This window comes from Solanum lycopersicum, chromosome 1, assembly GCF_036512215.1.
Source record: "Solanum lycopersicum chromosome 1, SLM_r2.1".
Classification (NCBI taxonomy): Eukaryota; Viridiplantae; Streptophyta; class Magnoliopsida; order Solanales; family Solanaceae; genus Solanum; species Solanum lycopersicum.
Window position 1 is genome coordinate 46383216 of NC_090800.1, and position 10936 is coordinate 46394151.

General features: G+C 32.1%; 2 protein-coding genes and 1 long non-coding RNA gene across 3 annotated transcripts; all 3 read right to left on the reverse strand.

Annotated features, from left to right (window-relative positions):
* Positions 1 to 440: 440 nt before the first annotated feature.
* On the reverse strand, positions 441 to 947 carry LOC138342190 (uncharacterized). The gene has a single exon (XM_069294405.1). The coding sequence runs from the start codon at positions 945 to 947 to the stop codon at positions 441 to 443; it is 507 nt and encodes a 168-aa protein (XP_069150506.1).
* A 3952-nt stretch (positions 948 to 4899) lies between these two features.
* LOC109119881 (uncharacterized) lies at positions 4900 to 5997 on the reverse strand. Its single transcript, XR_002027453.3, has 3 exons — positions 5871 to 5997; positions 5279 to 5774; positions 4900 to 5204 (listed from the first exon to the last, which is right to left on the reverse strand). It is a non-coding gene; the product is annotated as an uncharacterized lncRNA (long non-coding RNA).
* Positions 5998 to 6089: 92 nt separating this feature from the next.
* On the reverse strand, positions 6090 to 9700 carry LOC109119882 (uncharacterized). Its single transcript, XM_019213152.2, has 8 exons — positions 9640 to 9700; positions 9361 to 9560; positions 8151 to 8958; positions 7589 to 8064; positions 7411 to 7515; positions 7222 to 7317; positions 6571 to 7132; positions 6090 to 6206 (listed from the first exon to the last, which is right to left on the reverse strand). The coding sequence occupies exons 4-8, from the start codon at positions 7709 to 7711 to the stop codon at positions 6112 to 6114; spliced, it is 981 nt and encodes a 326-aa protein (XP_019068697.1). The 5' UTR covers positions 7712 to 8064; positions 8151 to 8958; positions 9361 to 9560; positions 9640 to 9700; the 3' UTR covers positions 6090 to 6111.
* Positions 9701 to 10936: the final 1236 nt, after the last annotated feature.

Below are 10936 nucleotides of genomic sequence, written 5' to 3' on the forward strand. Positions count from 1 at the left end.
TGTTCGAGGGTTATTAGATTGAGATGATTATATTTATCATATTTAAAAAAAATAGCTACAGTTTGTTTAAAAAGTTGGCTAAATTTTTTTTAAAAAAAAAATACAAAAATACATTGGAATTTAAATGTAACTGAAAATCCTATTTTCTTTCCTTAAAATTATTTAAATTCTAGCCTATTTTATTCTAATTTCTTTCAATTCTAGCCATTCCAATTAAAATTTTATTACAATCATAGCCATCTCTTCCTTTCAATTCTAGCCAATTTTAATTGCAATTTTAGCCACTCTATATCTTTGCCAATCTAATATCAAGATTTGATCTTTTGATCTCATCCGTCCATCTTAATTAATTCCTAGATCTAATCCTAACCCTCTATCTCTATCTAATCAACGGTTGTGATTAAATTCCCTTTTCTTCTTGATTTCAACACACTAAGAAATCAAAACCTAAAATTTCTACTCCCCCCTCTTTCAGCCGCCTCTCCTCTCTCTCTCTCTCTCTCTTCGCCCCTTCTTCCTCTTCCTTCCTCACCAGCCACGCCCCTCTCTCCCTCTCTCCAGCCGCCTTTCTCCCTCTCCTCCATTTTTTCCGGCGAGGAGACTGCCGGACGGAAGCCAAGCAGCACCGCTGCTCTTCTCTCTCCTCTCCTCACCTTCTCTCTTCCTCCCCTCCCCTCTCTCCAAGCAGCCGCCTCCCTTCTCCCTTCTCTCTCCCTCTCCTCCGTTTTTTTCCGGCGAGGGAGACAGCCGAACGAAACAACAACAGCCGCCAGACGAGCAGCGGGCGGCGTCAACCACCAGTCCACCGTCGCCGGCAGCGTGCGTCTCTCCCTTTCGTTTTCCTCCCTCTCCCGTGGCTCCTCCTCCCTTTTCCGACCAGCCGCCACCCCTTTCTTCTCCCTCTTTCTCCAAGCCGCCTTTCCTCCTTCTCTCTTCTCCCTCTCCATTCTCTTCCTCTCTCCTTCTTCTCCCCTCTCCCGTCATCCCCCTTCCCACTCTTTCTCTCCTCTTCCTCTTTCTTCCCCTCCCGTCTCTTCTCTTCCCCCTCCTCGTCTATTTTCTCTTCTTCTTTTGTTTGCAGGTGCTAGCATCCAGGCGAGGACGACCGTAGTAGCGACCAGCGCCTCCTGTCAGCAACCAAGCAGCCTCCGGCGGCGAACAGCGAGAAACCAGCCGCGCAACAGCAAGCTCCGACGATATTCGGGCCTTAGGTCATGTGATTGATCTCAACAGATCAGTCTTTGGTATTTTTTAAATTAATTATTACTTTATTTATCCAACTCTTTTTTAATTTTGGGTTTGATCACATGTTGCTATTATTCTAATATGTTTATCATAACTTATGATGTTTGAAATATGCGTTGATCCGTATACTTAAATTTTGGTATTGAAAATTATTTAATTGTTGTTTATGTTAATTTTCTAGTGTCTAGTTCACTAAGTTGGTTTAGAATCTGCCCATTAATTTCGATCCTTGCATATTGTTCCCCTTATTTGTTAATTTGTAAATCTAGCTTGTAGATTATTCGATAAAGGATCAATGTTTATTTGGATATTTTATTTTCATGAATGTTACTAATTGTAAGTATGTTATTCTATCACTTTTCATACATGTTATAATAAGCTTAAGTCAAGTTTTAGGTCATTCAGTAAAATTAGCAATTTTTTTTACTTGTTTGTTCTTTGAAAAAATATTTATTCACTTAAAAAATAGTTGTTTCATGCTCTCTTATTTAGAAATATAACCAATCCCTCCTTTGTATTAATATTTGGTTTGATTAGTTCTTATTTGTTTGTCTATGGCAACCTTATTTATGTCCCTTGTCTTATTTGGTGGCTCATATTTGGTAGAATAATAATAGTAATTTTAAAATCTGATTTTAGCTCCTTGGAAGTAAGAAAAAATATTTAATTGATTCCTTAACTATTCCTTTTCTTAAATTCTGTCAATTTGTATATATTAGTGATTTAGTAAAAATATCCTTATTTGATTTGCTTGGGTAATAAGACTTTAAACTGGTTTGTATATAGTAAAATAATTTTTTGGTTCTTCTTTATTTAAGGAAAATATATTGCTCTTCCTAATTCTTTCTTGCTTAAGTTTAGTATTTTTTTTAATAATCTGATTTGGCTCTTAAAATAAGAATAAGTTTAATTGATTTTCTTATTTTTAAATTTACTAATTTATTCTTACTTGTTTATATTTGGTAATGAAATATATTAACATATTTTCTGATTTGGATATCCTTTAAAATAAGGAAAATTGTATTATGATTGATTCCTTGAAATATTTATTTCCCTTATTTGTTCCCCCTCCTCTACTATATAAAGAGACTCCTTTTATTCATAGACACACATTCACTCTCAATCAAAAAAATTTCTCTCATCACTCTCTCTTCTTTCACTACTCTCTTGCTACTTTAACAACACATTAATATTCCGATAAATATTCTAGTGTTCTTCGCTATTTTGCTACTTTGTTCGAGTAAAAGGTGAATCAATTTGTTTTGCTCAACCGTTATTTGATTACTTTGACAGGTTTCAAACTTGAAGTTCAAGTTGAAGATTAATTGAAGAAAGATTTATTTATTTATTTGAATGTGTATATATATATATATATATATATATTATTTTTTGCCTATTTTATTTATTCGAATGTTGTAACAATTGTAACTCTAAAGATCATATAATAAATTTATTTGGGGGGTCGTTTAGGGGAGGGAGATTTATATGCCTAGTTGTTCATTATAAATTTTTAGAAATCATGCCTATAGGTTTGTCTTTAATCACCTAGATTTGATATTTGTAGGTGTTATAATCTAATCAATTTTCAATTTGCTTGACGCTTTTGTTAATAAGTCTTAAAAAAAAATAATAAGAACTAGATTCCATTAATTTTTTAAATGTTAAAATCAAATCCTAATAATCTAGTAGGTTGTTAGATGTTAAAAATATATTATAAATTCTCATTTGTCTTATCACGTGGAAACTATGCCTAAGTATTAAATTGTTCATATCATTTACAAAATCATGCATATATGTGTTACTCCTTCTTTTAAACACTTAGAAATTCATGTCTATAGGCTTGAAATAACTTTTAACATATCCGTAAAAATAAAATTTATTTGTGCATATTTGTGTCCTTCCCCATAAAATGGTCAATATTAATTCTATTTGTCTTCCTCATTCATGATGCAATATATTTTTTTTTAATAATACTAATTTAGAATCATTTCATGCATTTAACTTCGCTTTAAAAATATTTCATATCAAAACCTTGTAACATAATTTTCTTAAAAAGTCATTATTCAATCTTCTTTTAAAACTTTGGATTGATTTTGACATTGTTTGTTTTGAAAATAAATTATAAGCACTATCTCCTAACCTATCGTTAGTGGGAAAGTTAAAGGAACTACGAGGTCTAGTTCCAATTTTTAAACCCGACGCGTCCCCGGACGTACCACCTACCCACTAATTTCAAAAGGAATTATGTGCATTTATATGTAAATATTTATGTGCCTATATGTAAACTAGATCTTTTAAATCATTTTTTTTCAAAAATATAAACTATTGTTTTTTTAAGACCGACCTCAAATCAAAATTGTTTCTATGGTGGAGGAGTGCGATCAACAATATCGTGGCATCGTCCCTATAAAGAAACAAACATTTTTTTAAAAATAAAAATTACATATTCAAACTTGCTCAATTTTCAAACTTTACTTTTGCACATATTAATTGCTTAATATTTGCCAATTTTGTCTATAACATAGCCTCTTATGTTAAATAAATAAAAAATAAACTTGATTGTTTATTATTGCTGTCACCTAGCCTCGCATGTTTAAATTAATAAGATAGCCTTAATTGTTTTATACTTGTTATCACTTAGCAAGCATATTAATGAATAATAATGAAGTGACCTTGATTGTTACTTGTAACCCCCACATAGATTGCATGAGATACGGCCGGGACCCATGCTTGTGGACCTCGAGGGATGCCTAACACCTTCCCCTCGAGGTAATTTGAACCCTTACCCTAATCTCTGGCTCGCTGACCTTAGCTAGACTTAGTTAGGTTAGATAGGTGCCCTAACGCGCCTTAACTCGTTAGGTGGCGATTCCAAACTCGAAAATCCCAAAAGAGTTGTTAGGTCGTGCACAAAACCCGTTTTCTGCGAAAATGGGGCGCGACAAGCGAGGAACAATATTGAAAACATATGGAGTCCCTATATATCCTCTACCTGACAAAGGTGAATGGAACATACCTGAACACATTGCTACCGAAGTTGTGTTGCCACCAAAATTCAATCGACCTCTAGGAAGGACAAAAAAGCAACGTGAAAAGTCATTTAGCGAGTTGAGCAAAAGGAAGGGTACCAATTCTTGTAGTACATGTGGACAACAAGGTCATAATAGGCGTTCATGTCGAACTGCAACACGAAATGCTTAGAAATTGTTACATGACACTATTAAATTGTTCTTGTAGTTAAGTTTTGTTATTTTGAATAAAGGAATGATGAGTTATTTGCCTTTTGAATATTTTAAAATATTTATTAAATAAGATATCAATTATGTAAGTATAGCTATTTATGTAAGTATTACTTTTAAAAATGATACAAATTTTGGAATCAATTTCTTTGGTATAAGTGTATATGTATTTTGACATTGATTCTCAATATGTACACTGTTAAAAACTGTTTGTGGGATCGCGTCGTTATGTGCATGGATGCCATGTTTATACATGTAAAAATGGGGTCACTTAATTTTTTACTGATAAGCCATTGACTAATTCACCGATGCCAAAGCCAAATGATGGCAAGCCATGATCATCTCATTAATTATGAAATAACACAGAAATAAATTTAAAACAACTAATGTGATCATATATGAATATAAAGAAAAGTAGATTAATGTTTGACAAAAAATCAAAATATTAGTTTTTACCATAAGTTCAAAAAAAATAGAACTAGTACAAAATACTAATCAATCACAACAAGTTGACTATTATCGATCCTTGTGGGTGTCCTCATTCTTCTTGGTGGTGCCTCATTATCGCTAACAGCCCCGTCTTTCATATTTTTCATTGCATATTCCTACAAGAGTGCACCGTATCTGATGCGGTGTAACTTAGAATCAAGATACTTAACTGGAATACCTTCACCCTCACTTAGGTACTCGGCAAATGCTAGCAAATATATCCCGCAATCCCTGAAAATATACATTACTTTTTAAAATCTGATACTTTTTAGGAAAATTAACGAAGAGATTTATTTTATACTTACAAAAAATCTGATCCTTGTTGAGGTATATCCTCCACACACGTCACGTCGTATGCAAAGTGGTTATCTTCTGTATCATCCGAATCATTTCCAATCTCCATTGAAACATACATTGACAGAAGTTGACCAAGCTTTTGAATTTCTTCTGTAACATGATAGTTATGACCTGCTGCTCTGTATGAGTCATATACATAAATGTGTTTGTCAATTAATGACAAAACAACCAACACCTAGTGATTTTTATGCTCCACGTTCACTGGTATGAACACATTGTCGATTGTATTCCATGGAATGGCAGCCATCAACCTATATCCTTTTATGTAATCACGTATGGCGCTTTCAACATTTGCAACACAAAAGTTACTTCCAACTTGAGCATATGCAACATAAATTTCAGAAATTTTGACTTGAATATACAATCAACAATAGTGTATCTGTAGAGACTATTGATGTTGTATTTACTTTTTTTACGCAAGTAATACATGATCACATCAATATGCTGTAAACAATTAAAAAACAAATGTAGAAAATTAGCACATCTTAAAAATATGAACAATACTTATACTACTTTTTATGTTTAAATTCATATGTTTACCTCATCATTTAACAGTTGTTTATCATAAGACAGAGAGTAGAACCAATTCTTGTTTGATATTCGATGAATACCCAAATCCATATCAACCGCCAGTTTTGCTTTTTTATTCTTATACCGATCTTCATCATGCATCCTTTTGATAACAAATAAAATTAATTAATATTTAAGTATATTATGTTTAAATAATCATCATATGAATATTATGTATACTTACTTATTCATATGGCTAGCAAGAAGCCCTTCAGAAAGCCACAAACAGTAATCGTCGAAAAGATCTGAAGTCAGAAACAAAAGGATGTTTCTTTTCATAAGTTTTAACCACGTCATAAGAGCTACCTGAAATATTTAGTATACAGACACACAAATTATAACAAACATATTTTTGCAAAAGATCATCTCTGAGCTGCATACTATTCACATTGAATCTAGCTATTACTGTTACTTGTCATGTTCGATAAACAATTCTGAAACCACCACCAACAGATAAACCTAAATCCAAAACTAATCATTCATGTTACTCCATTCTGGTACCTACTGAACTACAATATGTACTACTAATTATGGTACACAATGAACTATATCAAATTGCCAAACATCACATATATGTATTAGGCACTACGATTGTTATAGAATCGTATATGTAAAAAAAAACTAGGAGGGGGCAGGTAAGACACTAAATAGGTTAAACATTGTTATTTACCAGATGATGATCCAATATTTGTGGAGTAAGGAGAGCAAATCAATTGATCAGAATGTATGATAGTTTGAACTAGCACGCGTGTATTATCATAAACGCCACCCTCTGAACGGACCACAACCTCAGAATGAACCACAACATTCTTTTTGGGATATATTGTGTCAATATCAGGTAACAAAGCATCAAGCAACTCAAATTGTGGCTGAGGTTGTTGGATTCCGTCGTTCTGAATTACATTACCGTCTCCTGACAATCGATCAGGATGTCTGTTCCTTTTAACTGGCACGGGTGTAGTATCATAAACGACACCCTCTGGATGGACCACAACCTCTGAATGAACCACATCATTCTTTTTGGGTTTGATTGCATCAATATCAGGTAACAAAGCATCTATCAACTCAATTTGTGACTGAGGTTGTTGGATGTCATGATTCTGAAATACATTAATGTCGTTAGGCTGTTCATGTACCGTCAAAGGGTCTTGTATGTGTATCTGAACAGGCTGCAAATACTCCTTGACATTAATTTTGACATGTTCTTGAAGAACGAAACGAGGTGTCCGAACCTAACAATATTACAATAAAAACTATTATTTGTAGACATTTTTCACCTTCAACTACTAACTAATCAAAAAATAATTTATTCAAATAGTACCTCGTTTGCATCACAGTGAGGCTTGTCCATAACATTTGATATCTGATTGTTGTTCGACCAATTAGGTACATGACTTGGATATTCAGTTGCATCTTCCTGTGTATTTTATCCATTAGAAAATGAGATATTATAAGTAAGTAACTTGTATATGTAAATGTATTCTATTAATTTAATATTGTCATAATTAACCTGACGTGGTGCTCCAGATTCACGACAGCTTCTATTAAGTACATCCATAACTTGTCTAAAATTCCCCATTATAAACAATTGAAACTCCTTGAACTCATTATTAGCCTGATTATTAAATAGAATGTAAGTTTATATTGGAATACAATGTGAACTAAAAAAAATAGAACATATTGCATACATAATTCTTGAAGGATGCAAGATCTTGTCTCAGCAAACCAATTTCATCTGCCTTGGTATCTTGAGGTTCTTTCGAACTCCTTGGTGGTGTACGGTTAGCAGAATCATCCGGACAATTATGCATCTCTTGTACTGATACATTATCCTCCAATGGATTTGAATCAGAATTTAAAGTTGTACTCTTTGCCTTACGACAATCATTCAATACTGTGGGGCGTTTATCTTTCAACCTCAAACCTGCATGCAATGCAAATTGGACTTTTTGATCAATGTGGATCTTAAAACATATGCCTTCTGTTTACCTTTTTCTTTATTGTGTGGCTTATGACTTGGAGGTTTTGAAGTGAAATCATCATCTTTGTCGTCATCTTTGTCACTAACAATTTGAAAGGTATTCTTTGTGTTTGCAGTACTTTTTGATTCAAGCTGATAAAATGCAATCTCCTTAAGTGAAGGTTCGATGTTTTTGAATTTTAACTGCGCAGAAAATAATTATAATTAAAAATTATATTGAAATACAACAAAATCTATACTAATTGACTAATTAAAATATGTTAAATTACCGGATTGCCGTTATCACTGAACATTCCTTCCATGAGGAATTCATAATGTATTCTGCTGTTTCTGGTCATCCAATTGACGATTTTGGGTATACGATTGATCTTCTTTACAGCAATATTCGAATCAACCGCAGAACAACATTCATATATCCAAATTTGCATGGCTAGAGGCATACCATCAATTCTATAATACTTTTTCTTCTCATCCATTTTTTTGATACGCTTTTGAGAAATTTGTAGAAAACATCTTTACCCCAGGGGTATTCATGGTACCGACCGCTTTCAACTAGATCAAAATGTATCCTTGGAATTGATGAGATCTTCTTCTCGCCAAAATATATGAACGTACAAATAAAATACAGAATAGCGAATTTAACAACATCATCATCATAGCCACCCCAAACCTTTTTTTTATACTTACTGATCAAATTCACTTTTGTAACAATACTTTTCCCCTCAAAATACTGATTGATTAATCTATTTGGCTTCCTTGTATCAAATAAAAAATCATCTTTATTACCAAAATAGTTCAAACCAGTAATGATAGCAAATTGAGCGTGGTATGATTTATATGAAACAACAATTCATCAGGGGAACTGTCCTCTAATTCACATACCATGAAACACCTAAGCATTTGTGGTGGCGCTCCACACACGTGCATTTTTGTATATGCTCCAAAACATGTATCTTTAAAATGATTGAATTGGGTCGCTGTAAGCTTCCCCTTCAAATCTGTGACTATGTTATGGTTCACATAAACCTGCATGCGTGGTGGTTTAATTGGGCGAGCCAATAAATGGAATCTGATACCCTGTAATTATAAAAGATAACACATTCAAAAAAGGAAAAACTACTAATAAACTTTCTTGGTATATACTCAACGTAACCTTTGTTGTTCGACTTACATTACATTATAACACAATATACATCACTACATCATGCAACCTGCATACATTACATCAACCTTTATACATTACATCACTGCCTACATTCACTCAAAAAGCTCTCATACAAGATGTATCCACTTATGTACTTTTTACAAAATTAAATGCATATATATATCTACATTACAGTTACCACCATTCAACAACATAAATACTATATCATAATAAAAAACTATATTCATTTAAGTAAATTTTACGAATCAAAGTACACTGCATGTACATATGCAAAAATTATTCAAAAAAATTAAAAAAATTAAAAATGTACATACCTTTAATTCTTCACTGACTTCGTTTTGTTCTTAATTAACTGCATGTTCTCCGATCATGTCGGAAACTACATTTTTTACTTTCCTCCTCTTGTAACAATTTTTTTCAATCGCTTTCACCGTTGACCCTACTTTTCTTTTTGAAGGAGTCCTTACTATTTCATCTTTCGACTTCTTATGTAATTCCATCGCAGCAGCATAGCCTGAAATTTGTGTTTTAATCTGAGTTATACCTAGGTCAAAAGATGGTATTTCAACCATGTTATGTAATGAATTTTGTACCTCTTGTGATTATCCTTGTGGTATTTCATTTAGACATTATATTCAACAACCCATATCCTAAAAAATTAAAAACAAATAAATATTAAGCAACATAAATATTTCCAAAAATCAAGCAATGTTGCTATTTGATTTGAAAAAATACAAACCTAATTTCGTGGAAGCTTGATAGAGATTTAATTGATTAAGAATTTTATGGTAAATTTGATTTTGGGATAAAGACTAATCAAGAAATCAAATTTTTGGTAGGATTTAAGAGATAAAGTAAAAGGCTGAAAAATGGGATTCTTGGAATTAACGTGAAAATAGGCCTTTTTAATGGAAGATAAGCGTGTTGTAAATAATAGAGAGATAAACATCCATAATATATGTGCACAATTATTATGGAAGAAAGAGAAACGTTAAAATAGAAACAAAAAATTAATTATGTAAGTAATACTAATGGAGGCGTGCATGCAAAATTATGGAAGGAATACATCCATAATTATTATAGAAGGAATAAAAACGTTAAAATAGGAACATAATTAATTACGTGAGTAATACTAATTAATATAGGAGTATATTATAGAGAGAGAAACGTGAGGCGTGAAAGATCAATTAATATGGAATGTAATTGATATGGGATTATATTATAGAGAGAGAAACGTGAGGCGTGAAAGATCAATTAATATGGAATGAATACTTCCTTAAATTAGGGGCATATAATATATTTTTTAGGATAATTTAATATTTATTTGCTATTTAATACTTATTTGCTATTTATTAATTAAATATAGTCATAAAATAAAAATTTATGGAAGTATAGCTATATTATTTTAATATAAAATATAGTTTGCCATTTTATGTAGTTTTTCCTAAATTCAATCCAAATAATTTTTTTCAAAAAAAAAATTCTTTCAGGATTCTCTCTTTTATTCTTCTTCTTCCTTAGAAATCTAAAAATTCGACTATCTTCATAATCTTCCTTTTCGGCTATCTTCATTATTTTCCTCCTCGTCTTCAATCGTGACTTTCTCCTCTTTCTAAACTGAAATTATGTTCGACTTAAAATGGGTAAATTATTATTTTGAAATATTTTACAATTTTTGAATAATACTAAGTTATTTTCTTGGATTGATGAACAATAAATCGTTCTATAGATGTAAAAATTGAATAATAATGTAATGGTGCCTATTATTTATTGTTTTTGAAAGAAAATCAACCAACCCAAAAAATCCTAATTTCGAGGAAATGTACATGTACTGTTAACATTCAGTGAGAAGTCGTTTTTTGTTACTTTTGTTGTTCTTTTTGTGGTCAT

Excerpts from the sequence above, each read along its gene's own strand:
- LOC109119882 (XM_019213152.2), bottom strand. The coding sequence starts at position 7,711 with ATGCATAATTGTCCGGATGATTCTGCTAACCGTACACCACCAAGGAGT. Across the intron at positions 7,318-7,410 it reads AATCTGGAGCACCACGTCAG|GAAGATGCAACTGAATATCC; the intron begins GTTAATTATGAC and ends TAAAATACACAG. Across the intron at positions 6,207-6,570 it reads AAATATTGGATCATCATCTG|GTAGCTCTTATGACGTGGTT; the intron begins GTAAATAACAAT and ends TAAATATTTCAG.
- LOC138342190 (XM_069294405.1), bottom strand. The coding sequence starts at position 947 with ATGGAGAGGGAGAAGAGAGAAGGAGGAAAGGCGGCTTGGAGAAAGAGG.